General features: G+C 54.7%; 1 protein-coding gene across 2 annotated transcripts in view; it reads left to right on the top strand.

Moving 5' to 3' along the window:
* NPLOC4 (NPL4 homolog, ubiquitin recognition factor) overlaps positions 1–24,903 on the top strand; it is a 25,100-nt gene extending 197 nt beyond the window's left edge. The window contains exons 1-17 of one of the 2 annotated variants that reach the window (XM_027654460.1): positions 67–196; positions 1,135–1,215; positions 3,488–3,600; positions 4,075–4,254; positions 5,910–5,958; positions 6,885–6,979; positions 7,607–7,730; positions 8,282–8,461; positions 9,410–9,496; positions 10,975–11,046; positions 11,910–12,036; positions 14,151–14,311; positions 20,426–20,497; positions 21,542–21,637; positions 22,345–22,461; positions 23,274–23,376; positions 23,706–24,903. In XM_027654460.1, coding sequence (XP_027510261.1) covers positions 182–196; positions 1,135–1,215; positions 3,488–3,600; positions 4,075–4,254; positions 5,910–5,958; positions 6,885–6,979; positions 7,607–7,730; positions 8,282–8,461; positions 9,410–9,496; positions 10,975–11,046; positions 11,910–12,036; positions 14,151–14,311; positions 20,426–20,497; positions 21,542–21,637; positions 22,345–22,461; positions 23,274–23,376; positions 23,706–23,863 — 1,830 coding nt within the window. In that variant the 5' untranslated portion in view covers positions 67–181 and the 3' untranslated portion in view covers positions 23,864–24,903. Of the gene's footprint in view, positions 1–66; positions 197–1,134; positions 1,216–3,487; positions 3,601–4,074; positions 4,255–5,909; positions 5,959–6,884; positions 6,980–7,606; positions 7,731–8,281; positions 8,462–9,409; positions 9,497–10,974; positions 11,047–11,909; positions 12,037–14,150; positions 14,312–20,425; positions 20,498–21,541; positions 21,638–22,344; positions 22,462–23,273; positions 23,377–23,705 lie in introns of those variants that run through there. The other variant, XM_027654459.1, reaches the window with a different exon arrangement.
* Positions 24,904–26,592: the final 1,689 nt, after the last annotated feature.

Genomic DNA, 26,592 nt, shown 5'->3' with positions numbered 1-26,592 from the left:
GGGGCGGGGGGGGGGGGCGGGCGCGGGGGCGGGCCGGTCCCGGGAGGCGGCGGGGCCGGGCCGGGCCGGGAGGAGCCGGGAAGGGCCGGGAAGGGCCGGGACGGGCCGGGACAGCCCGAGCGGGACGGGACGGGCCGTGCGTGAGCGGCTCGGCGAGCCCCCGGCGCCCGCGGGCAGCGCCATGGCCGAGACGATCGTGAGTGCGGCCGGGGGAGGGGCGATGAGGCAGCAGATTCCTGCGGGGCCGGGACGGGGGCACCGGGACGGGCCCGGCGGTGCCTGCGCCGGGCAGCGCCCGCGGCGCCGCGGGACGGCCTCCCGTGGTTCTTCCCCCGCGGTTCGGGGCCGGGACCCCCCCGGTGTCTGTGAGCCCCGGGCGGGGGCTCGGGGGGGAGGTGGAGAAGGAGCTGGTGGGGCCGGTGAAGGGCTCCCGGTCCCGTCCCAGCGGGCTTGTGCCCGGGATGGAAGTTGAGAGAGTGAGAAGGGGTGACGGCGGGACACGGGCAGCTCCCCCCGTGTCCCCCTCCGTGTCCCCTCGTGTCCCCCGTGTCCCCTCCCCACACACGCCGCCCCCTGCCCGTGTCCTCGTGTCCCCCGGGAGCGGTTGAACGGCCCCTTGAGAACAGCTCCAGCCCCTCCACGCCCCGGGACTGCGGGGTTTACCTTTGCCCCTTCCCTGTCTGCACCCGAAGGCCCCCCCCGGCCCCCCCCCCCCCCCCCCCCCCCCCCCGAATCTGCCGGTTTTCCCGTTCCTGAGCTCTGGTTTCCCGGGAGCAGCCCAAGCCTCTCCCCATCTCCTGATAACCAGGGCTCAGCCACGACCAGTGCAGTGCCCAGTAACACCAGTTGCACCGGTGCCTGCATGAATAACCCCCCCTTGGGAGCTCTGATCCACCCTCCTGAGGGTTTAATTCCAGCTCTGAGCTCAGAGAAATGTTTTCCTTGGAGAAGCTCCTACCGGAGCATTGGGATGGTTCCACCCCTGTGCTTGCAGACACCACCCAGTGCTGCCCCCTTGGGTGTTCCCAGACCCTCTGGAAGATGGGAATGGGAGGGAGGAGCAGGGGAATGCAGGGCTGGGGGCTCAGGGTGGGCTCTGTCCCCCTCCGTGACCCACTGTCCTCTCCTCCCCAGATCATCCGTGTGCAGTCGCCCGAGGGAGTGAAGAGAATCACGGCCACCAAGAGAGAGACGGTGGCAACGTTCCTCAAAAAGGTACCCCAGGACCCCCTGTGCCTCCCCAAGGGATGGGGCAGGGCTCCCACTGCTTATCCCATGGGATACCTGTGTTTGATCTCACTGCCAGCAGCACAGGACAGCATTCCAGGGGGAAACCCACACTTCTGTTGGGGTAACTCCTGCTGTTCCAGAGGGAAAATAACACATTTAAAGAAAATAAACTCCCTCAGCTTCTCCGTTGGGGTCCCCTGGGGTGGGAGCTTTCCCAGGAAGGACGTTTTTTAGGGTTCTCCCAAAGAAGTGGCAGCTGGGAAGAAGAGGGTGACAATGGCACAGGGGAGCTGGGGGATGGTCAAACCAGGGTCCAGGCCTGGCTCAGCTGCTGGATTTGGGCTTGGAATGTTGTTTGGACGTGTTGTGTGTGCTGCTGGAGAGAGCAAGGGAGGGATTGAGGGAGCTCTGGGCAGGATTTTCCCCCTGGCTGAGGGAACATGCCACGTGGGAGCTGTCAGGGGGGCTGGCTGTGGGGTGATGCAGCTGCTCCGTGGTCAGTTTGCTCTTTAGGAGTGAGCAGCTCTCCATTTCATTCCCTCCTGGAACTCCTCTGCTGCCTGGAACCCTCAGACTGGGCTTTCTTTGTTCTCCTTGTGAGAGGGAAGGGGATGGGAGCAGCCCAAAACCTGCTCTCTGTGAGTCATTTGCTTTGTTTGAAGCCCAGACCCAACAGCATTCCCTGACAGCATTCCCACCTGGCCAGGAAAAATCTTCCTGGATTCCAGGGCTGGCTCAGGGACACCACTGGAGCCTCTGAGCAGCCTCACCCGAGGGAAAAAAAGCTCTCAGGATCTCTGGAGCCTGTGCAGAACAAGCTGCTGCTTTCCAGGGCTCAGGTTACCTGAGGCAGTGTGGAACAATGGCTGGAAAACACTTCCTGCCAGGACAGAAGCACCTGGAATGGCCTGTTGGTCTGGGGAAGGTTCTGTCCTCTTGCTGAGCCAAACACAAGACCTGTGTGGGTTTATTTCCAGGGTTTACTTGGAAGAGAAAAGGGGCAAATTTTGCCACCTGAGATCCATGTTTTATCTTAATCCAGATCTCTCCTACCTGTGCTGTGGATTTTAACCCTGGAATGTTCACCCAGGGAGTGGGGTTGGTGTTTAGGGGGACAGCTGGAATTAGAGAGGCATCAGATTGCTACTTCCCTACAGGGAATTAACTTGGATCTGCTCCAGAGAAGCTCCAGAAGTGTGCAAGGAATACGGGATCGGATAATCCTCCCTGTCTCTTGTACCACACCCAGGGAAAAGCCCTAAAAAAGTGACTCTGGCTCTGCTCAGGGTAGAATCGAGTCGGGAATCAACTCAAACCTGTTGTTAATGTGTTGTGGGATTTGTCTGCCCCAGAAATGGAATTCTGTGGCCCGAGGAGCAGGAGCTGATCCCCATGAAAGGGTCCCATTCACACGGATCACTCACTGCTGCAAATCACAGTGGAGCTGACAGGAAAAAAATCCCCTGCTTTTCATGGCTTTGCTCATGTGACAGTTCTTTGTGTCTCATCACATTTGTCCTGGGGGCATTCCCTGTTCCCAAAGCCACAGGGATTATTTTTATTATTAAGAATAAAGGCCATTGACTTAAGAATTTGGGGCAAAACTTGTCAAGTGGAGGAACTCTGAACACCATTTTTGAACTGATGATGTTTTCAAGTGGCCAAATGTGTAAATTATTGTTGCTGGGAAGAGGTGTTGGACTGATCCCAAGTAAATCAGCCTTAAACTGAGCAGGGAAAACCAGCGTGGGGGCTGAGAGGTGGCTGTTTTGGGGGTGAATTCCATGGGAGAGAGGAGGAAAGTGGGGATAAACAGGCGGAACAGTGGGAAGAGGTTGAGTGAAGCAACTGGTTGGTGGGAGCGGAGCTGAGGGCAAAAGATCCACAGAGGTGAAGGTATGGATGAGGAATTCTGGTCCCAGGAGGATGGGAATGACTTGTTGGTGTGGCTGGAGCAAGAAAACAGGGAGAACTGGGATAGTGGAGAAGTTTCTCCCTGCAGTCCTGCAGTGCTTGCCTGGATTTAGATCAAACTCTGCATTCGTGTTGTGTGAGGGAGAGACACATTCTGGGTGTTTAAATTCCTGGTTTAATCCATTGCTTGTGTTTCCAGGTGTTTCTTCCATGTCTCCCCATTATCCTGAGCTCAGAACTGTGCTGAATTCCTGCAGTAGGAGTTCCCTGGGATCAGCTCTGGCTCTGAGCCCCTTCCAGCCCTCAGACACCTCACACCTTGTCCTTCTCCCCCGTCTTTCAGGTCGCCAAGGAATTTGGCTTCAGGAATAATGGCTTTTCCGTGTACACCAACAGGAACAGGACAGGGGAGATCACAGCAGCCCAGAACAAATCCCTCAACCTGCTCAAAATCAAGTGAGTCCCCATGGGAAGGGTTTTTCCAGCGTGGGGGACTCTGCTTGGAGCTTCCAAAATGGGCAGCAGTGGGAAAAATCACATCCCATGCGCAGCGTGTCCCTGGAATGTGCCAGCTGGCAGCTGCCTTGGGAAGGGTATGGCTTGATCCACATGGGATCCACACTACTCCTTTTCCCTCCTGGAGCTGTTGGCTCTCTCCATAGATTCCCTTTGCCTTTTTCTCCATCTTTTCCCCTCGGTTGTGTCTCTTGATGAAAAGGTTTTACGTTTATTGTGGCAAATGACCACAGCAGCAGGAAGAGGTGGCTGATGGAGCAGCTTCCAGCTGCCACCTGAGCTAGTCTGATTATACTTTGGGGCACATTCCATGCTCTTCCATGTTCCAGGAGGTCGGCTGGGAAGCAGCTCCAGCTTCCTGGGTGCTGTTTCCCACCCCTCCCACTACCTGTGTGCTGTCTCCCACCCCTGCAGGCACGGGGATATGCTGTTCCTGTACCCCCTGAGCCCAGCTGGCTCCTCCTCAGAGACCATGGACACCTCTGTCTCCCAAAATTCCCGGCCTGGGGCTGCCCCCCAGGTGGTGGAGGATGAGATCGACCAGTACCTGATCAAGCAGGATGGGAAGATTTACCGGAACCGAGACCAGCAGCTGTGAGTGGGGGGGTGTTGTGTGTGCTCCTGCTGTATCCAGAGTTTGGAATGTCATGTCTGAGCCCAGCAGCCAGGGAATGTCCTGAGCAGGAGCACTCTGAGCCCTCAGATCCAGCCACTTCTCATAAAGGGGAGCACAGAAGCGAGGGGAATGAATGGAAGTGTCCCGTGACAGAGATGTGGAATTGGGACTTGGGGTTTTCCCTGCTTAGTTTTTTACTTCCCTTCCATCACGTGCCTTTCTGACCTTTGTGAAACCAGGGAGTCCCTTTTGCTCACAAAAATGCACCAAAGTCCCACTTTTCAAAGCTCCTCCGTGCAAGAGCCTTTGGGAAACAAAGCAGCTTCTATTTGTGTAAAAATAATACAACAATGGGTTAAACCCACCCAAAATCTACACTGGTCCTGCTAGAACTCCCCCTGGATGGGTAGTGGGGTTTTATTGCTCAGCATTAAAGTCCCAGTTGGGTTCCAGTTTTGGCCTTGGGTCTGGAACCCTCTGGAAAGAGACTCCTGAAAGGGTTTGAGGGAAAATTTTTAAAGGCAACCAGGAATTGTTGCTGAAACAGAATCATCTGCCCTTCCCTGTGGTGTTGTCCCCCCTATGGTTTATCCTCAGTGCTGCAGCAGCAGGGAAATGTGTGGAAAATCCTCTCTGACCTTCCCAGACTGACCATAAGTGATGGGATGTCACATTATTGAAGCAATAAAGGCAAAACCCACCACTCTGTGGTGAAAACATTGTCTTGAACTTACCCACACTTTTCAAGGAATCAATGAAGTTGTTCCTAGCAGGGAGCCAAAGCCCAGGGGTGGGTATTTAGGATAAAAGGAGGTGTCTGGGCTTGTTCCTGGGTTTGGGAGGGTGGATCAATCTCAAGTGAAGGATACTGAGTGCATTAGCAGCATTTAGGGCTCCTGTCTGTACATTATCTGCCACAAAACCTCCTTAAAATCAATCCTGCAACTGGATCCCATCCATTGTCTGCACACATCAACCTCCAGAGCCCTTCCTTTGGAAAGCAGCACTGACTTAGTGCTGGGGGGGATTTTATTGTTGGTTTAGGGTTTTTTTAAAGCAGTCACCACCAAAGGAGAGGTTTTCTCCTCTAACTCTACCCTGCAGGGTTTATCTGCCCGAAAAAACACACACTTGGTTGTTCCAGCCCATCCTCCAGTGCCTGATAAAGGATGAATGTTTTGGGTGGCTTTTTGTTAAAACCTGCCCTGCCACGTGGCCTGGAGATTCTTTGAATTTGAAGAGTCTGAATTCTTTGAACTTGAAGGCTTGTGAAACCTGACCTGACGTGGATTCAGGTGATTTTTAGGACAGCAGAGCCCCTTCCCAGGGACATAAGGAGGGTTTGATCTTGACCTGAGACTCTCAGGTTTAACTTCAACCTGGACAAGATAATTCAAGTCCAATTCATCAGGAACTGGAGTGACAGGATAAGGAGGGATGGGTTCAAACTGAAAGAGGAGAAATGTAGCTCTTCCACACTAAAATTACTCGAGAGCAACTCTTACAGTCTGATTTTTTTCCATTATCAAATAAGATTAACCCCACTTCAGTTCCCATATTAAATAAGATTTATTCCTACTTCAGTTCCCATGTTAAATGAGATTTAACCCCATTTTTCTCTCTCTCTGCCCAGGTGTCGTCACGGCCCCCTGGGTAAATGTGTTCACTGTGTCCCACTCGAGGTAAGAGCCCCAGGAGGGTGCTACAAACTCACACCAGTTTCTCCCAGTATGAACACTTTTCCTAGGAGTGGAACACTTTTCCAGGCCAGAATCCTGCTGTGCACTGCTGGCTCTGGGATCACTAAAGCTCCAGGCCTTTGTGACCCCAGGTTTATCATGGTTAATGATGGTTTTCTGCAATAATGAATTTAGCAGAAAGTGCTTTAAAAAGTACTCCATTTTTCCTCCCTCTTCATTTTTCCCTGTATCTTCTTGTTTCATCCCTTCTCTCATGTATCCCAGCACTTCCCAGTTGAACCACCTGGCACAGGTTGCCCAGAGAAGCTGTGGCTGCCCCATCCCTGGAAGTGTCCAAGGCCAGGTTGGACGGGGCTTGGAGCAACCTGGGCTAGTGGGAGGTGTCCCTGCCCATGGCAGGGGGTGGGACTGGATGAGCTTTAAGGTCCCTTCCAACCCAAACCATTCCATGATTTCGTGATTATTCAGCTTGAAGCAGCTTTAGCCTCCAAACGTGCTGGGCTGTGTAATTTATGGCACAAAGCAGCAGCCACCCCTCCAAAGGGGATCCTGGCCATTCCAGGATTCTGTTCCCCACTGCTGGAAGTGCTCTGGAAGCCCTTGGCCGTGTTGGAGCAGCTGGCTCCTTGTTTGTTGTTAGATATCAAAAGGAAAAGGCTTTTTGCCTTTGAGGCTCGTTCTGATTTGTGGAGCCAATCTGTTACCAGAGCAGGAGGCGACCATAAAACTCGCCGTTGTGAAGCTGCACTGTTTGTATCCCAGTAGTAGCTGCCTTGAAAATGAGCCTGAATTTCCTTGATTGCTTCCACATTGGTGGGGTTGACTCTGGAACATCCATTTGCTCAGTGATCAGGGTGTTATCAGACAGGTGCCTGACCTGCCTTTGCTCTGTGTGGTGTTTTTGGCAGCCGTTCGATGAGGATTATTTGAACCATCTGGAGCCTCCTGTGAAGCACATGTCATTCCATGCCTACATCAGGAAGCTGACCGGAGGGGCAGACAAGTAAGAAAAGCTCTGGGTTTAAGGGAATCTGGTTGTAGCTTCTTTTTTTTTTTTTTTTGTTTTAAACACAAATGAGAGTACAGACAGATCTCAGCGTGGGATACGAGGATTGAATGGCAAACTGAGGAGGAAAGGTGTTGAAAAATAAAAGAAAAAAGGAAAAGGCGGGGGAAAAAATAAATCTGGCTTTTTATTTTAGGGGGTTTATTCTTTCTAGTTTTCCTTTCTTTGTGTGGCAATGTAATTACTCCCAGGAAACATTTCTGATGGGGGGAGAAGGCCAAATGGAAGGAAAGAGGTTCCCTAGTTACACCAAGCTCCAAGCCTGGTTCTCAAATTGCACGGACATAAGTTATGTAGAGGTGTATCTCCATGCTATTCCTAAATACCACTGGGATTTTTTAAATCTCTCTGGGAGATGCAGCCCAACTTCCATTTGAAGGGAACTTCCCTTTCCAGGAAGCCTCATGAACATGAAAGGAGCTCTGATTTGCCCGAATGCTACAACCTGTTACTTCCCACATGCTCCATAAATTACTGCTCCAAAAGCATTTGCTGTGGTAACAGCAGCCTTCTCTTCCCCCATTTCCCTTCTCGTCCCCCCTTTTCTCTTCCCCCCTCTCCCAGGGGGAAGTTTGTAGCCCTGGAGAACATCAGCTGTAAGATCAAGTCGGGGTGTGAGGGACACCCTCCCTGGCCAGAGGGGATCTGCACCAAGTGCCAGCCCAGCGCCATCACCCTCAACAGACAGGTGAGACTGAGCTCATGGCACCTCACAGGGGCCTTGGCTTCCCTTTTGGGAGAGGTGACTTCCAGAACAGCCAGCCTGGAGCACGAAGCCTCCAGGTGTCAGGGAAATCCTGCCCAGCTTCTTCAGGCCTTGCAGTAAGGGGTTCCAAAATGTCCTGGGTCAGCAGTTCCCTCCCAGTGTGGAGGACTGAGCTGGCAGCACTAGTGATGAATCCTGCTGTTTTTCCTCAGGGGATCCAAAAGGCCACTCAGCTTCTTGTTTCCTCTTGAATTGCAGTGTCATTTTACCCACAAAGGCTCTGGGGGTGAAGGTCCCAGCAGAGACCCCGGGGTGCTCAGCACATCCCACACTCCAGCCCATGGTGGGACCTGCTGGGCAGGGAGCAGTGCTGAGGGGGTGGGAGCTGAGCAGAGGGGAGAGAGGGAGGGAGCCCCCAGCTTCCCCCAGGCCTGCCGTGGCAGGATCCCGCTCCAGAGGGGTGGTGTGAGTGAATCCTGGGAAGGCACCGGAGCCAGTGGAGGACGGCCTGACGCTTGAACTTTGTCAAACAGAAATACAGGCATGTTGACAACATCATGTTTGAGAACCACACAATTGCAGATCGCTTCCTAGACTTCTGGAGGAAGACAGGGAACCAGCATCTGGGATATCTGTACGGCCGGTACACGGAGCACAAAGACATCCCGCTGGGAATCCGGGCAGAGGTGGCGGCCATCTATGAACCCCCCCAGGTGAGCCCCCCCTGCTCCCGGGGTCCCCTCACGGTTGGGGGACACAGAAACACCTGCTGAGTGTGGGAAACCTCACTCATCGTTTCCGGCCACAGCTCCACAAGGAAAACTGTCCCGAGGGAAAGATGATGGGATTTATGTCCTTAATGTCACCATCAGCTACTGCCACCGAGAGATTTTTAAACCCAGATTTGCTTTTTGTTGGTTCTCCGCCTTTTTTTCATATTAATCTTATTTATATTATTTCTTATTATGTATTTATAATATATTATTACATTGTTATTTTTATGTAATATATAATACTATATTATTTTATATATTACATTTTTATATTATATTTTATTACTATATTCTTTTTAATATCTATATTCTTTTTAATGTCTATTTCTTTTTATGTTATATGTTTTACATTACTCTGTGTTCAAATAATTTAAATCCAGGGTGACTGTAAAAGTGGATTTCACTTTTCATCTTCCCTCGTTTCCTTGATTTCCAGGAAATTTTCCAAGAAATTCTGTGCTAGGAAAAAACAGTCGCAGCCCTTGCTGCAATTCCTTCCCAGCTCTCTGGGAAAATTTTAGCAGCTTAATTAGACAGAATGAAATCCAAATGATTTGAAGGCAGAACAGTGGAGAGGCTGAGGATGAGTTGGGCTGGAGTCCCCACTAGATGGGGCACGGCACCGCTTGGCTTCACACGGTCTGAGCCCTCCTCCTGTGCTTCCTCCATCCTGGTGAGTCCTGCAGCAGTGCCAGGGTGAAATCCAACAGATTGCCAGTGGAAGAGGAACAAATGGATCCTTGGGAATGTGTGTGAGAGCAGAGTTGCAGGGGGAGGTCTCTGGGGTGACACCAGACTCTGCTCCCATGCTCTGCCTCACTCCCCACAGTGGTTATCCTGGGGTTTTTTTCCTGTTCTCTCTCACTGACAAGTGTCTCTCTGCTGCAGATCGGGACACAGAACAGCCTGGAGATCCTGGAGGATCCGAAAGCCGAGGTCGTGGATGAGATCGCGGCAAAGCTTGGCCTGAGGAAGGTCAGGATGTGTTGGATCGTGTGTGTCTGTGTGTGGCAGGGAAAGAAATCAGCAGACCAAGACCTTTTGGGTTACCTAAATCTCACTTAAGTGTCAGCAGCTTTTTTAGGTATAAAATATACGTTTTTAGGTATAAAACCCCAAACCAGAAGGTTTTCCTGAGCACACACCCCTCACGAGGCAGTGCAGCTGCAGTTGGAGTCATGAGGGACATCAGAGGCTGGAGCAAAGCAACAGAAACACCATTTCCCCTTTCTTTCCCCTCAGACAGGAGCCGCTCCTGGGAGCATCTCCCAGGCAAGTGCTAATTTGGCACAGATGGAGCTGGAGTTGCTTCCGTGCTCCTTTTCCAGGAGCAGGAGCTCCCCTTGGATTTTATTGCCTTCCATGAGGTCTCTTGGTGCTGTAGGGAGTGAGTTGTGTGGTTTAGGGGTGCAGGTCCCCCTCAGTTCCATCCTGCCAGTCATCCCTTCGGGGTCCACTGGTTTCCTGACATCCCTCAAACCTGCGCCGATATTTTCCGGTTTGGGAGCACCATTGGTATGGTGGGAATGCCAGGAATGGGATGTACACAAACAAGATTTGACTTGCTAAAGAAAACTCGACTGGGAGAAGGCTCAGTGCAGACTGTAAACATCTGTGGGGAGGGCTTTGTTCTCCCAGATAAGATCTCACCCCTCGCCAGAGGCTGGAGCAAGACTTCTGTGTGTTTTATTTATTACCATGTTTTCCCTCCGCTTCTCCCATCAGATATTTTTAATCCACGGGATTTAACACGTCACTGAGTGCTGGCTGCAGGGTTTGGTCTGTCTGGGCTCTGCAGGGAGCTCTGCCTCGGGAGGGTTAATGCTGTGGGGGCTGGGATTGGCACAGGGGTGGAGAGGGTTCCTCCCGAGGTGTGTGTACACATGGCACACGTGTGTGGAAGGGATGCCCACTCCAGGGGTTATTGGTGTACATGCACATACCAGTGTGCAACCACAGAAAGCAGGAATGTGTTTTTTGGGTCGGGACAGACTCCAGTTTGGAATGAATCACACTCCATTATGAGCTTCCTCCTAACCAGAGCTTGTGAGGTTCAAACTGGGATCATGTGAGAGGTTCAAACTGGGACCATGTGAGCTGCTCCAGGCGCTCTGTAGGAATTGCTTTCTGCTGGGAGGTGGGAGGCACAGAGGCCTCTTGCAGCCTCCAGATCTTTCCATGAAAAATATTCCATAGTGAAACATAACACTGCAGGTGCCCTGGCCAGCCAGCTGGCATGCTGCTGCTCCTGGAAATGGGATTCCAAGAGCCCGGCACAGCTGGGAGAGCCATTCCCTGCAGGCAGCGTGCACAGGGCCGAGGGGAGCCAAGAACATCGTGTCCTGTGAGCTGAAAATGTATAAGCTCTTCTGGTTTCCTTCTTGTTTCTTTTTTTTTTCCTTTTTGTCCTTTTTTTTTTTCCTTAAAGCAACGTTCTCCATCACCCTTTGTAGGTCGGCTGGATATTCACTGACCTGGTCTCTGAGGACACACGGAAAGGCACCGTTCGATACAGCAGGAACAAGGTGAGATCCAGGTGGGACCCAGCTAATTCCAGCTGCTGAGCCAGGGCAGGGGTGCAGGTGACACTGGAATTCTTGTGAAATGGGGTTTTTCAGGTGCTTCTGAAGGAAAGGGAGCTTGAACCCTTCCAACTGTTTGGGATTGAGCTGTCTGGAGAGCAGGGAGAGCTGCCTGCAGCCCTTCACCCCTCTGCTTTAATGAAACGATGCTCCTGGAATCATGGAATGGTTTGGGTTGGAAAGGATTTTAAAGCACATCCGGTGCCAGTCCCTTGCCATGGGCAGGGACAGCTTCCACTAGCCCAGGTTGCTCCAAGCCCCATCCAACCTGGCCTTGGACACTCCCAGGGATGGGAGTTTCTGGGCAACCTGTGCCAGGGCCTCACCGCCCTCACAGGGAAGGATTTCCTCCCATCTAACCCTGCCCTTTTTAGGATTAGTAAAACTCCGTGGAGTGGAGGGAGTGGGGGGTGTGAGGTGCAAACCCAGAGTGACTCAGAGGATGTTCCCATGGGCTGGGCTTTGTGACACATACATGGCTCAAACTTCGACCTCCTCAGCTTCCTGTGGTTGTAAACCCAGTGATATCCATATTTGGAAAGTGAAACTTCAGTTTAAAAAAAAAAAAAAAAAAGAAGAAGAATGGTGTGTAAATGTGGGTGGGGACTCTCCGTGGGACAGTCCTGAGCCAGCTCAGGCCTGGGGAGCTGACAGGTCACATTCCTGTCCCGGGCTCTGCAGCAGCTTTCCACGAAAGCGTGTTTTCCTGGGGTGTTGGTCGTTTCCCTTGGCTGCAGCCCAGGGAAATAGGTCTGGGCTACGTCACGCTGTCCTTTCGCTGACTGGCACTGGTGCTCTCCCCTCAGGACACGTATTACCTGAGTGCAGAGGAGTGCATCACAGCTGGCAACTTCCAGAACCAGCAGCCCAACATCTGTCGCCTCTCCCCAGATGGGCACTTTGGATCCAAGTTTGTCACGGTTGTGGCTACAGGTATAGACTGGCCCCAGCTCTCTGGGTTACACCTGAGTTACCTCTTGTTAGTAGAATATGCCAAAAATCACACGCCCTGATCCCCATCTGTCCTGTTTAACAAGGGTTTTACTCTATCACCTAAAATACTTTTTCATTCTTTGTTCTATCCTCTCTGCAATTATTACTCATTATTTATTTACCTATTTTTTTTACTTTACAACTATCTGAAGAAACTTATATGAGGCTCAGACCCACCTCTCTGATCCAGAAATCCCTCTCTGCCTGCAGCCAGGGCAATAACTGGGTCTCACTTCTCTGTTTCAAATCTTTAAGCTCCACGTTCTGTTGCCTGGAAGCAGCAGTGCAGAACCACAACAATCCAGATCTTTAAAGCTGTGGATTAATTCCTCCCTCAGGATGTTCAGGGGGAAGCTTTATCTCCCTTGTGTCACTGTCAGGGAAACCCTGACGTGGGGTTTGAAAACATACTTTTTTGGCTGAATAAAACAGAAGCGCCTGCAAAGTGCTTATGCTTAAAACCTCTGGATTTAGCCATTTTCAGGCAGTCTCCAGAGGCACTGTGGATGGGCTGGGCTGGGAGGGGGGACACTGGCATGTGGTAGGAGGGCTGGAGTGTTCCCAGTTCTCTCTGCTCTTCTCCATGGGATGACACATGTCTTCATTTAAACCTTCCCTGGAGCAGAATTGCTGAGTTCTGGGTCTGTTTAACACAATGAAAAACCCTCATGACTTCCAAATAACATCCAGTGTGAAAAGTGAAAGTGGGATGGGATGTTGCCTGCCCTGAGCCCGGCTTTGTAAGGCTTCCCAGGGCCTTTTTTTCAGTGAAAAAGCTCTTTTTCAGTCAACAGGCCCATTCCTGTACATTCCAGACTGCTAAACACATCCATCTCTCATTAAAGATAGATCTGTATCTCTCTCTTTTTTTTATATATATATTTATTTCATTTTTTTTTTAAACAAGGTGTTTTACTGAGCAAACAGACTTTGTTCAGACCTTCCCCCCGTCCTGGTCTATGTTTAATTTCTAGGAGTGTTTGTTCTGGAGCAGTGAGTGATTGAGGTTACAGATCAAAGGGTAGAAAAGGAATATTTCCTCTTTGCTGTTCCAGCTAATTTCATTCTCCTCTGTTCAATCAGCCCAGCAGGTTTCTATTTAAACACTTGAGTCCTTCCTTTTGTGCCACAGAAATGTATTTGGATAGTTTGCCTCAACTTTGCCTTTAAATCTTCTCCATGGATTAATTCCTATCCCCTCCTGAATTCCTAGCTTTGGAAATAGTAATGTTTTCCTACCATCTGCCTCTATCCTCTCTTTCCAGTTGTATTCCAGTGACACATGACCTGATGTTGCTTACATTATCCAAAGGAAAGCGCCAAGCATGTGATCCCTCCGCGAGCCAGGCTCTTAATTCCCACTTTCCATGTCAGATTTCCACCAAAGCATCCAGGACAGGCTGAGAAAACACTGTTTAGGCCTGACATGACCAGGGGATCTGCAGCTCAGGGTTCCTTGGGAATGCTGTGCCTGGGTTTTGTTTGGAAAAGGAGGAGACACCTGCAGGGTTGTGGGAGGGTGATGCTGTCAGAGCCTCCAAAAGGGCAGCTTCTCCTCCTTGGAGCTCCTGGCAGAGCATTCCTGCTGTCCCCTGGGTCTGTGCTCTTGGGATAGCTCTGGAACAGGTGTGACTAAAGGAATGTGGAGCTTAGAGGGAATTCTTGCCTAAAGTTCTTCCTGTGCAGCAGCATCAGCAGCTTCATCTCAGTGTTTCTCACTGTTAGCAAGACCCTCGAGTCTAATTCACAGAGTCTTGGAATTGTTAAGGCTGGAAAAGAGCTCCAAACTCATCAAGTCCAACTTTATTGCTGCACTCGGAGTTACCCTGGGGAAATCACCCCTGTGCAGGATTTTCAGGAAGCAGTCCTTCATGAAAAGGGTTGTGACATGGAGTCCCCATCCCTGGAAGTGTTCAGGGAACGACTGGACGTGGCACTCAGCGCTCTGGGCTGGGTGACAAGGTGGGGATCGGGCACAGTCGGACTCGATGATCCTGGAGCTCCTTTCCAACTTTAGTAATTCTGGGATTTGTGACCACTCTCTCCTTTTCCAGGTGGTCCTGACAACCAGGTGCACTTTGAGGGTTACCAGGTGTCGAACCAGTGCATGGCCCTGGTGCGGGACGAGTGCCTCCTGCCCTGCCGGGACGCGCCGGAGCTGGGCTATGCCAAGGAGTCCAGCAGCGAGCAGTACGTGCCTGATGTGTTCTACAAGGTAAGGGCTGAGGGCCTGGGCAGCGCTGGGATGTGCCCCTGGATCCACACTCTGGTCCTGAGGAGCAGCAGGGAACATGTGCACAACTGGAGCGGATCTGAAATACTCTCACTTCATAGAATCATGGAATGGTTTGGGTTGGAAGGGACATTAAAACTCATCTCGTTCCACCCCCTGCCATGGGCAGGGACACCTCCCGCTATCCCAGGTTGCTCCAACCTATCCTTGGACACTTCCAGGGATGGAGCAGCCACAACTTCTCTGGGCAACCTGTGCCATGGCCTCCCCACCCTCATAGCCAAGAATTCCTTCCCAATATCCCACCTAACCCTGTCCTCTGGCAGTGGGAAACCATTCCCCCTTGTCCTGTCACTCCAAAGTCCCTCTCCAGCTCTCCTGGAGCCCCTTTAGGGACTGGAAGGGGCTCTAAGGTCTCCCTGGAGCCTTCTCTTCTCCAGGTGAACCCCCTCAGCTCTCCCAGCCTGGCTCCAGAGCAGAGGGGCTCCAGCCCTCGGAGCATCTCCGTGGCCTCCTCTGGACTCTCTCCAGCAGCTCCACGTCCTCCCCGTGTTTAGGACTCTGGAGCTGGAGGGGGGGTCCCAGGACTATTTGGGATGTCACTGCTGGTCCCTGCCTGCCGCCCTCTGGGTCTGTTGGTGATGGATGGAATGTCGTTATTCCCTTGGCACTTGTTTCTGGAGACCCTCAGCCCCTCGTGTTCCTGCAGGGCTGAGTCAGGAGCTCAGGATCAGGCTCCCTGCGGATGGCGATAGCGCTGCTGCTCCAGCACAGGGCTGGTGGTGCCCCGTGAGCAGGGACAGAGGAATTAATTAATGGCACTGCTCGCCAGCTAATTAGCCATCCATCACCCGTTAGTTATCTCCTCCTTGTCTTGCCTGCTCCTGCTGCCTGTATTAAAGCTGTCCCTTAAGGAGCACGGGATAAGAAAAGCTGCCTTCGTTTGGGATGACTGGAATGAGTGGATTGTGCACCAGCAACAGGAATGGAGCTGGTCAGGCTGTTCCTGCATGTCCTGAAACTGGGCCTGGGAAGTGCTGATTTCCCTGAGAGACCCCATCGTCCACCCCTTAACGCTGAAGTGCCGGCTTGGCTTGGCCCCACAAGGAACACCTCTGGGATCAATCCAGTGCTGGAGAGGGAGGGTAGATGGAATCCCTGCCTGGGATGGAATCTCAGAGCTGATAAACCAGGGCCAGTTAAGATCCAGCAGCGCTGGGGTGTGCAGAGGTTGGCCCCGAACGTGAGGGAGATGAGATCATCTCTTGGCGTGCCCTGATCCCGCTCCGGAGGAGCCCGGGCTGTGCCACACTCGGGCGCATTGCAGGAGGTCCCACAGGTCTGTGTCCCACATGTGGGCCACCCGGGGTGCTGGGAGCAGCAGGAAGCTGGTGGGTGTTCCCAGCAGGGCTTCACTCCCCTCCGTAATCTGAAGCAGGGAGATAAACAGAATGGGAACGGATGGCTCCAGCCTTCCGTGGAAATTTCCATGAACCACTGATTCACCGGATCAGGCTGCAGCTGATTTCGGGTTTTAGAACTTCTCTCCCCAGTTGCCCTTTTCACGGAGTGCTCAAGGATGGCTCTGCCGGGTGGGATTATCCCTCAGCCTTAAACGAGTTTGGCTCTAGGACCCCTTGATTTTTTCCCTAATGTTCTTAAATCTATGTAAAGCTTAGTCACTCCTGGCTTGGGAAACCTTTGGGGTCCCATTAAATGGGCATCTGTCTTGGGCTGGTGACAACAGCCCTGTCCAAACCCGAGTGAACTCCAGGAGGAGGAAGAATCTGGCAGCACAGGATGGAATCTTTGGAGTCCAGTGCCCTGCTCCCTCTTTGTCCTGGTCCGTGATGGTTCCCCTCTGCCCACCCCCCAGCCAGTTCTGGGGAGAAAGCTGCACTTTGGAGTAATTGTTTTCCCTCGACTGTGCAGAAGTCCATGTGTATTCCCATACAATATCCATCTGAAAAGCCCTTTAGGATGAAAGGAGCTCTACAACTTAATTCTAATTGAACGAGGACCAGGAGGCCAATATTTGTGAGTGTGGATGTATTTATAGAACAGCCAGATGTGAGGCAGGATCCAGGGAACTCGGATCCACAGCAGGGCCAGTGGATTCACCTCCGGCTTCCGAATGGGAAAAGGTGCTGCTTTTCTTCCATGGAAATGGGAAAGCTGATGGCACTGGCGTTGTCCTGCAGTTTTCCTGAGCCTCCAGCTGTGTGGTTTCTGTATTTCTTTACCATTCTCTTTGCATTGGCCCCTCGCCTGCTGCTCCGAGGAGCCACCCCCGTGGAATTGGCTTTGGACACGCGGCCGTTGCTCTCCTGGCCCGGGAATGCGAGAGCTCTGCCCCAGCGTGGGAGTTGAGGGGTTTGGGGACTGTGAGTACAAGTTACTATGCTCTGAAGTGCTTCCCCAGGTAAAGTTAGCCAGGAGGAAGGACACATCCCCCCCCAAGCCTCCCAGGGTGCCTGGGGAGCATCTCAGTGCAGCGTTTCCAGCTGGAACGTTTCACAGCCGGCACGTGCTGCTCGGAGAGCTCAACACACGGAACTCGTGAAGGACTCGATGTTGTCAAGACACAAACACAGGTCGGGGTAAAGACTCTGTGAGTGAAGATGATGATGTTGCAACGGCCTCTTCACCCAGTTTCTCGGCTGGATGAGGGCGAGCCCGTCTGAATGTTCCATACAAGTGTTTTCTGTCCTGTCTGCTGCCCTCGAGAAGCCTCCTCTGTCCATCTGGTTCTGGAAAACAGCTGGATTGATTTGGAGTTCCCTAAGAATGTACCTTGGATTGATTATTCAGCGCTGTGCCCCAGCTAGAGGGATCTCTCCCTGCCTACACCCTGTTGTCCCTGCTGTCCCCTCCTCCCAGTCCTCTGGCCCAGGAATTCTGGCATTGCTGAACTGCTCCACCACTGGGGAAAGAGATTCCTGTGTTTTACAGACCCTTTAAAACCCTTGGATGATTGGATTTGTGGGCTGGCTGGCTTTGTCTCTTATCACTGGTATTTGTGGCAGCTCAAACATGACGATGGATGTCATTGTCATCCTCGAAGTGAGTTGCATTTTACTGCTGCCTTAACATCCTGCAGAGTTTCTTTGGGATGGTTTCATATTCCCCCAGAGTTTCTTTGGGATGGTTTAATATCCCCCCAGAGTTTCTCTGGGATGCTGTTAAGACAAAAGCCCTTTACAAGTATTGTGCAAGAGCCCTTTGCCCTCAAGTCCCACACGTGCTCTGAGCCCTGGCCTGGCACCAGTGACACGTGTCCCATCCCGTGCTGGGACAACCCCAAGCCAGGGCCCTGCTTTTATTAGAACCCAGCGGGACCTCTGAGCCAGGCTGTCCTTCCATGGCACTGGAAATCCTCTTCCCAGGGAGAGCCAGGCTGCAGGGAGTGTTCACTAATGGGGAAGGACTTCCCTGGCTGCCCTCCCACCACAAGCCGCCTTAGCCTTAAATGTCCTGGCTGCTCCAGGGAGGAGGATGCTGGATTAGCTCACCAGGAGTCTCTTGGGAAGGGTTTCAACTCTCCCTGACCTGTCACTTGCTCTTGGAGAAGTCACTTCGTCTCTGTGCCTCTCCATGCCAGGGGCAGGATCGCCCGGCAAAGTGCTGGGAAGTGGCAGAGGGAAGAGCAAGGCTGGGATTTATTCCCACACGGGAAGGACAGGCGGCTGCTGAGCTCCACGGTGCCTTCAGCGAGGGAGCAGGTCGGGAATGACGGCGTGGGATGTGGGATGCTCACAGCCTGGGATGCTCACAGCCTGGGATGCTGACGGCGTGGGATGCTCACGGCTGTCGAGCCCTGGGACGCGGATCCGGAGCCTCCCTCCTGGCTGACACCCGCCCAGGCTCCTCACTTGGCTGCTCCCCTCACCTTCTGTGGATAATCCCGAGGCCACCCAGAAGCCTTTCCATCCCACCGAGGTGTGTGACACCGGCTGTGCTTCCACCCTTTTCCCTGTTCATCCCCATCCCTGTGCAGCTTCTGCCTCCAAACAGTGGTTTGGAAGGCTCTAATCCCAGCCCTGATGCAATCTCCACCAGGATAACTCATTGTCCAGACCTTGCTGATGGATTTTTGTCCAGGAGCCAAATACCTATGGCTCCATTAACCCCTTCCTTGGCTCCCTTTGGAACAAGTGCCACTGGGCTTTGGGGGGCTTAGGCTGCAGCAATAATAGGGCACTGGTGGGGTCCTGGTGATGCCAAGTTCAGGATGAGGCTCTTTCTCCCATCTTGATGTTCATTAAGATCTTTAAAACATAGTTAAAGGATCCGTGGGGGTGGGAAAGGAATGTCAGTGTTCAAGGGGGCTGTTCTGTCAGGACTGGGACACATCCTCGGCTTGGGGGGAGCGAGGTCCCAGTCTATGGATGTCTTGGAGGCCTCAGCAGCATGCCATGAAAAAGCAGGCATTTAACATGGAAATCCCCAGAGGGGGAGATTAAAGCCAACAGGTGCTGGAAAAATGTTTCTGCATATTAGAACTTAATTAGATTGGAAAATGAATTCCAGATGGGCTAATTATGCGTGAGTTGTTGCAGGTCCCTTCTTGCAGGGGCAGGATTGTGTTTGGGAAGCTGATTGGATCTGATTCCTGCCTCTTGTGGTATCACTGAGATCTAGGAGCAGGTTGGCTCTGGGGTCCTGTGATCTCCCAAAAAAAGGCTCCACAGCTCCTCCTGCTCCTGTCAGAGCAAGAGAGATCTGAGGCCAGGAGCTCCCAACAACCTGTCATGTGTGAGGAGCAAAGATCCTTATCAGAACTGCTTTTCAAAGGAGCTTCAAAGACTGGAAGGGAGATTTTTTTTTTTTACAGAGGGAACAGTTCCTGGGGACAGGGGGTGCTTGGGGAGGGGGTCAGGAAGCGGGGCTGTGCCTGGAGGGGAGCAGCGTGCTGGAGCCTGCTGGGGCGAGGTCTGACTGGGAGTACTGGGAGAGCGGGATGGTGCTGGCTGCTGCTCCGCATAGTTGTGCTGTGTAAACACCAGGGAGAGTGGGGGAGTGGTGTTCTCCAGGAGAAAAACGGCTGGGAGAAAGGGGAGGGAGAAAGGAGGGAGTCAGCAGCCTGTCCCTGCATGGTGCTCCCTGGCTCAGCCCAGGGAGTGCTGCTCCCATCCCATGGGAGATCCGCTGGAGGAGTGGGACTCACAACCTCCTGGGATGACACCTCTGGTCTGGCTCCAGCCACTGAGTCCATGGAAACTTCAATGTAGAGTCCCTGACTGGGAATTATGGGCATATGATTTATGTGGGGCTCAATGAATGATTTATACCACGTTAAGTGATGATTTAGGTAGAAAACACAACCCCCTCGTACAGAATCTTTAATGAAAAGTGTCAGTTCTCTGGGATTTATTTCCGAAGCGCCGTTTGAACTCGGCGTGTTTGACATCAATCACGTCTAATTGTCAGGTTATGATTAATGAACATATGCTGGCCGTTTGTCTCCCTAATTAAACTTTATGTTCCCTTCGTCTGGCAAAGCAAAACAAGTTTACGCCGTGGGATGTGCTTGGTTCTAAGGGTCTGGGCAGGAGAAAGTGCCTGGATTCCCAATTCCCAGGTGAAGAGTTGGATGAGGGACTCCTGGATTTGCAGAAAGGCAGGTTTGCCTCAGCTGAGGAGGCAGATGTGGCCTGTCCCTCCTTTTTTAGACAGAAGAGCTGCTTAAATGACATTTAGAATCATGGAATTACAGGATATCTGGAGTTGGAAGGGCCCGTAAGGATCATCAAGTCCAACAACCCCAAGAATCACACCTTGATTTACACTCCTTAGATAATTCCAGGTCCATATCCAGTGGGAGACAAGCCCAAGGTGGTTTGTGACCACGCACTCCCTTGGCTCACGAGGAAACAGCGATCCCATTTCCTGATTCCAGAGATCCTGGAATTACAGAGATCTCCAGCCCCAGAGAGCTGCAGGGAATTGGGCAGCCCTGCACCACCCAGCTGGGTTCTTTTCCACCCTCAGTGATCTGCCAGAGCTCAGGATCCTGGGTGGGCATCTCCAGGGCACAATCCCTTGGGCTTCACACCACTTCCATGCTCAGGAATAATCCGACTCCTCCTCTTTCAGGACATAGACAAGTTTGGGAACGAGATCACCCAGCTGGCTCGCCCGCTGCCGGTCGAGTACCTCATCATAGACGTGAGTATTCCATAGTGTTTGCTTCCCACGGGAGATGGTCAGGGCACAGCAAACCCTTCACCCTTTCCAAAAATTCCCACTGGAGGTGGTTCCTGAGACACGCCATCCTCCTCTTTCCACTGCTGCCAGGCATTCCTAGCAGGGAGGTGGCTGCCCTGCTCTGAGGGGCCAGTGTGGTGCCAGGGAACACTCTTGTTTCCCAGGAAGGCACTGCCTGGTGCCTTATCACGGCTCTGCCCTGGCACGGAGCCACACGGCCGGGGAGCAGCTGCCCCACGGATCCGTGTGCTGGGCACTGCCTAGGGAAGGAACTCCAGCTGCCTGTCTTAGAGCAGCAATTAGGGATCCATCTCCTTCAAGTGACTCAGCAGGTTGTCCAGAAATGCCTTTTCTTGGAAGGGGGAATTCACTCTCTGGCACAGTTTGGCCGGAGCAGAGCTGCTGCCAGGCACGGCACGGCTCAGCCCTGGGGCTGGGAAGCAAACTTACGGCATGGAAGGCAGGAAAGCAAATAATTGGGATGACAGATGATATTGCTGGAGCTGGAGGTGGTGCCAACAACGATTAAATCCACCCGGAGCAACTGCTCTGCTCCAGCTGCCCCTGGCACAGGCAGTGATGGAGCTCAGGGATTCCTGCAGTAGTGAAGGCACCTGTTCCTGGGATACCTGGGCTGTCACTGGGATGAAAACAGAGGGATAGAATGTGTATTAGGATGCCCCCAGGATCCCCCCCTAGCACAGCTGTGCCAGGATCACTGTATCCCAGTAACCTGTGCAGAGAGGGATGGTCTCCATGGCATCTGTCAGGACCAAGCTCCATCTATGTCCCTCCAGATTCCTTAGAAACAAGGCTGCTTGGGAGCCAAGGGGATGATGGGATATCACTTTAAATTGAATTAAAAGCCATCAGATCCCTGCAGGATCCCTCACTGTTTGGCTGAGCTGGGATCATAGCCATGGCTGCTCTTGGCTATCCCAAGCCTTGCTTCCCATATCCCACTGGCCTCTGATCATCATTCCTTGGATTTTTTTTTTTCTTTAGATTACTACAACTTTCCCCAAGGATCCAGTCTACACTTTTTCTATTTCTCAAAATCCATTCCCCATCGAGAACCGTGATGTGCTGGGAGAAACTCAGGTGAGGATTGATTCCTGATGGAGCCACTTCCATAGGGATTGGCACTGCCTCCCTTGTGCTCACTGACAGCTGCAGAGGGACAGCTGTGCCCTCAAGTCACCCCTTCCCAGTGCAGCTGCCAAACTCCTTCCTGCACAGAGCAGTGTCTGCATGCCAATGCCGATTGCCAGCCGTGTTCCCAACGGCTCCGTGACGGGATCAGGGCTCCCTGTGCCCCCCAGGCAGCACCAGAGGGGCCGAGGGGCTCCAGCCCCACAGAGACACCATGAACCTGCTTCTCCCCGCAGACAGGAGAGGGTCTGGGGTCTGTTCTGCTCCCAGAGCACTGCCTTCTCTTCCTGGTTGGAATTTTAAAGCACAGGGCACTGTTCCTGCAAGAGGCCAGGGCAGAGGATGGGGAGGAAAGGGCTGCTCCATCCCCCTCTGCCCCTTTTCCATAGGGGCAGGGCTGGAGTTGCCTGGCCCCACTCAGCACTTCTTGGGTCTGAGATCAGCTCTGTGTGCACTGGGGTTGCTCAGGAAAAGCTGGTGTGGGTGCAGAGATCCTTTTCCCTGGAAGTTGTTAGCTGGAATTCAATCAGCCAGCCTGGGATCTGGTTTTGGGATCATCCCTGCACATTGCAGCCGGTGCCCGGAGGTGCCAGAAATGTCTGGTAGTGCATCAAAATAGGAAGTGACTTCTCTTCATTACTGTCCCCTCTCTCCAGGACTTCCACAGCTTGGCCACGTACCTGTCCCAAAACACATCCTCCATTTTCCTAGACATCATTTCTGATTTCCATCTGCTCCTCTTCCTGGTCACAAATGAGGTCATGCCTCTGCGGGTACGTAGTGGGGTGGGGAGAGTCCTGTCCCTATCCATCCTCCCCATCCCAGGTCCCTCAGGTGGGTGGGGGTGACCATTCCTGCCATCCTGTGTCCCTGAGCGGGTCCCATTGCTGTCTTTTCCCAGCTGAGCTGTTGGCAGAAGGTTAAAAAAGTTTTAAAACCCTTTTAAAGCCCCCGAGCTGTTGGGAGCACTGAGGGGGGGGGGGTGGTTGTCCACATGATTCCAGAGCCGACTTGGCTGCGGCTCCCAGAGCTGGAAACGTTTTAAAAATTATCTCAGAATGAGGAATTCTGTGGGAACGAGAGCAGAGCCCCCAGACCTTGGTGGGGCCAGGAGTGTCCTGGCAGTGCAGCTCTGCTGCCCTTGGCTGGGCACCACGGGCCTGGCGGCTGCCCCGGCACCGCCGGAGCTTCCCGGTGGGATCCAGCTGGGCCGTGTTGGCCGGAGGCTGCGCATGTGTGAGGCAGCCAGGATGACCCTGGGCAGCTGGAGATCAGGATGGGGATGGGGATTTGCCCCTCTGGAAGTCAGGATTGCTGTGCAGCACCGGCACACTATCCCAAAGCAGTAGGTGATACATCCTGGAAGCAGAGGAACGGAATCTTCTGGGGGGTATGGGGGTCTGTCTGACTGTTGAGGGGAGCAGAGGGATAAATTGGGACACTCCAAGGATCTCAGGAAAGGGGGAACAGTTCAGGCTCAGGGTCCTGCCTTGCTGTGCTAGGGAAGGAGGGCACATCCCTGGTCACAGCTTCCAGTGGGACACTGGAGGGGTCACAGTGCTCATTTCCCTCTTGTGGCTTCCAGGACAGCATCAGCTTGTTGCTGGAAGCCGTGAGGACCAAAAATGAGGAGCTTGCACAGACCTGGAAAAAATCTGAGCAGTGGGCGACCATCGAGCAGCTCTGCAGTAAGAGGGGGGTCCCTGGGGCAGGGGGGTCCCTTGTCACTTGGCAGAGCTGGCTGGGGGCTGTGTGTGGTGCTGTTCCCAAGCCCCTAAAGAGGCTGCTGGAGGCTCCAGGGGGAGGAAAGCTGTTGCTAGGTCATGGAATCGTGGAATGGTTTGGGTGGGAAGGGACCTTAAAGCTCATCTCATCCCACCCCCTGCCACGGGCAGAGACACCTTCCCGTAGGCCAGGTTGCTCCAAGCCCCCTGGAACACTCCCAGGGTTGGGACCGGAGGGGCTGCGGGGTGGGCTGTGCAGGGATCCCAGCTCTCCCCCCGGGCTCTCTCCGCAGGCACGGTGGGTGTCCCGCTCTCGGGAATGCAGGAATACGGCGCCATGGGGGGCTCGTCGCACGCCGTGGCCGCAGCCATGTGGCCCTGCCAGCACTGCACCTTCATGAACCAGCCGGGCACGGACCACTGCGAGATGTGCAGCCTGCCCCGTTCCTAGCCCCGCTCCCGCCCCGAGCCTCCCCGGAGCAGCCGGCGCGGCGCTTGTCCCTCCCCTTCCTCCCTTCAGCTTCCAGCTCCGGCTGCGGAGCCGGGCACGGGGTGGCTCCAGCCCCCCAGTTACTCCTCGCTCCCTTTTGGGGGCCATCCCGGAGCCGCTTGGTGCTCCCAGCCCGGAGAACTGACGCTTCCCCTCAGCCCGTGCCCCGGGCTGGCGCCCCACCATCCCCACTGCTGCCAGCCTGCCAGGGGGACCCAGGGGGCTCAGGGGGGATCTGTGCCCACTTCCCTCCTGAGGAGATGGGGAGGCTTTGGCATCTCCCTGCCTGCAGCTTTGCTCCAGTTCCCTGCCCGTGTGGGTGCCCGGATCCCAACAGCTCCGGCACCAACTGGCCCCGGCGTGGTGGGCAGGTGGCTTTGATGTTCCCGGAGCAGGACGGGACACTGGGCACAGGGTGGGCTCCTGCCAGCTCTCAGCTTAGCACCCTGTGGGGACTGCAGGAGGGGTGTCCCCTCCGGGCACTGTGTCACCCCACAGAGCCTGAGTGGGCTCCCGGGGAAGGGGTGACGGGACAGCCACATAACCTGGGCACCCACCTCACCTCTGGCGTGTCCCGGGAGCTGGTGCCTTCCTTCCCCCGTGCCCTCGTCCCTCCGGACCATGTCCTGGCCGGAGCTGGGACTTGGAGCTCTTGCCCCCAGCCTCCCTTTAGCCCCTGGCTGGAGCTGTCCCAGGCAGAGGTGGATGATGGAGGTGCCTGTCCTGGAGCCCCCCTGGTCTGTCTCTGCGGCTCTGGTTCCCAGGGGCACTGGGATTGTGTCCCATCCTGCTCCAGGACAGGGTGTCCTGGTGTCCAGCAGGGCAGGGACCCTCTGGCCCCCCCGCCCCTCACTGGGGCTCTCCGAAGGCTTCATCCCAAGGCCCAGCTCTGGGCTGCGGTTGCTTTTCCCTGGGTGTGCTGGGGTTTGGGGGTGCAGTGCTGGGGGGCGCCCGGGCAGGGGGGCTGCGAGTAACGTGGAATAAAAGCACCTCAAACCAGAGCCTCCTGCTCTCTGTCACCTGTCCCAGGATGTTCCACATTCCCAACGGGAAAGGGGGGATGCTGCACCCCAGTGCCTCTGTGCTCCCTCCCATGAGCTTGGATGGGGCTGGGATGTTCCTTGTTCCTGCTGGTAATGGGGGGACGCTGTGCCCCAGCACCGTGTCGTCTGCACTCCGTCACCTCTGCTGGCACGGAGCTCCATGGATGCTCCATGTTCCCAACTGGAACAGGCGACACAGCGCTCTTAGGGCTGGGATAGTTCCCATTCCCAGCAGGAACTGGTGGGGGCCCTGCTCCCCGGTGCTGTGCCACCTGCACCCCATCACTGCTCAGCATTCCCGGCAGGACTCGTGTGTCCAGGCCGTGTCCGGGTCTGTTTGCAATCAGCCCTGGAGCCATGAGCGGCTGGGCCCGGCGCCAGCCCAGCCTGGAACAGGGGGAGCGGGAGCCGCTGGAGCCAGAGCCGGGGAGCACAGCCTGGAGAGCAGGAGCGGGAGCAGGAGCAGGGCAGGAGCAGGGGGGTGGCACGTGCCCAGCTTGGCCCTTGGGGACACGACAGCCCTGGGGACACCCTTGGGGACACCGCGGGGATACAGCCCAGCCATGGCCCGGCTGCTGCTCCCCCTCCTGCTCCTCACGGCTCTGGGGAGCACAGCCAAGCTGAAGCGGCGCCCGGCAGCGTGGGACGATGTAGGAGAGGGTAATTCCCATCCCTGGGACCCTCTTCCCACTTGGGACCCTCTTCCCACTGGAGCACAGGCACAGGCAGGGGCCTGACGGCAGGGCCTGCCCTGGGCATGGGGCTGGAGGGGGGGTCCCAGGTGAGGGTCCTGCTCCGGGGGGGCCGCCCGTGGTCCCACTGTGGCCCCTCCAGCCCAGAGGCCGCTGACCAGGGGCTGTGCCAACCTGACGCTGGTCCTGGACAACTGGAAATTCGCCATCACCTCCCAGCTCCGGAACCTGCTGCTGGCGGACCACCAGACCGTGCTGCCTGACTATGGCAGGTGAGGGGCTGGGGGGTCTCCCTTGGGGGGCTTGGAGGGTCCCAGGGGGGTGCTCCGGGGGGTCCCTGCCCTGACCCCGCCGCCCCCGCAGGATCCCGGCGCTGTCGGGGGCCCTGGATGAGCTGTACCGGGATTTCCGCGCCCTGAAGGAGCAGCTGGGGGGGCTCTCGGAGAGATTCGCCCACCTCGAAGCCTCCGTGGAGCAGCTGAGCCGGGCCCGGGGGGCCGCGGCTGCCCTTCCGCGCCGGGGGGGGCTCCCACTGAGCCCCCGCAGAGCCCCCGGGACCCCCCAGTGAGGGACCCCCAGCCTGGGGACGGGGGCATCACCTGGGGGGGGGCTCAGACCGGGGGGCTTCCCTTGGGGGGATCACCTGAGGGGGCTCGGCCAGTTTGGGGGGGGTCACAGATAGACAGGGGCATCACTTGGGGCGTTTAAACTGGGGGGGGCAAGAGCAGCACTTAGGGGGGCTTAGACAGACTGAGAGGAGCATCATTTGGGGGAGTTCAAAGGAGGAGGCATCACTTGGGGAGCTCAGCCAGTCTTTGGGGGGGTCAGGGGCATCACTTGGGGGGCTCAGCCAGACTCGGGGGGGTCCATCCCCGTGGGTCAAAGGCAGCGTCAGCCTGAGGGGGGTCTCTGTCCCCCCCGGGGGTCCCACGCGGCCTCTCTCTCTGTCAATAAA

Source organism: Corapipo altera, unplaced genomic scaffold, assembly GCF_003945725.1.
Source record: "Corapipo altera isolate COAL_440 unplaced genomic scaffold, ASM394572v1 343, whole genome shotgun sequence".
NCBI lineage: Eukaryota > Metazoa > Chordata > Aves > Passeriformes > Pipridae > Corapipo > Corapipo altera.
Note: the sequence above shows the minus strand (reverse complement) of the source record. Positions and strands in the feature narration are given on the sequence as shown.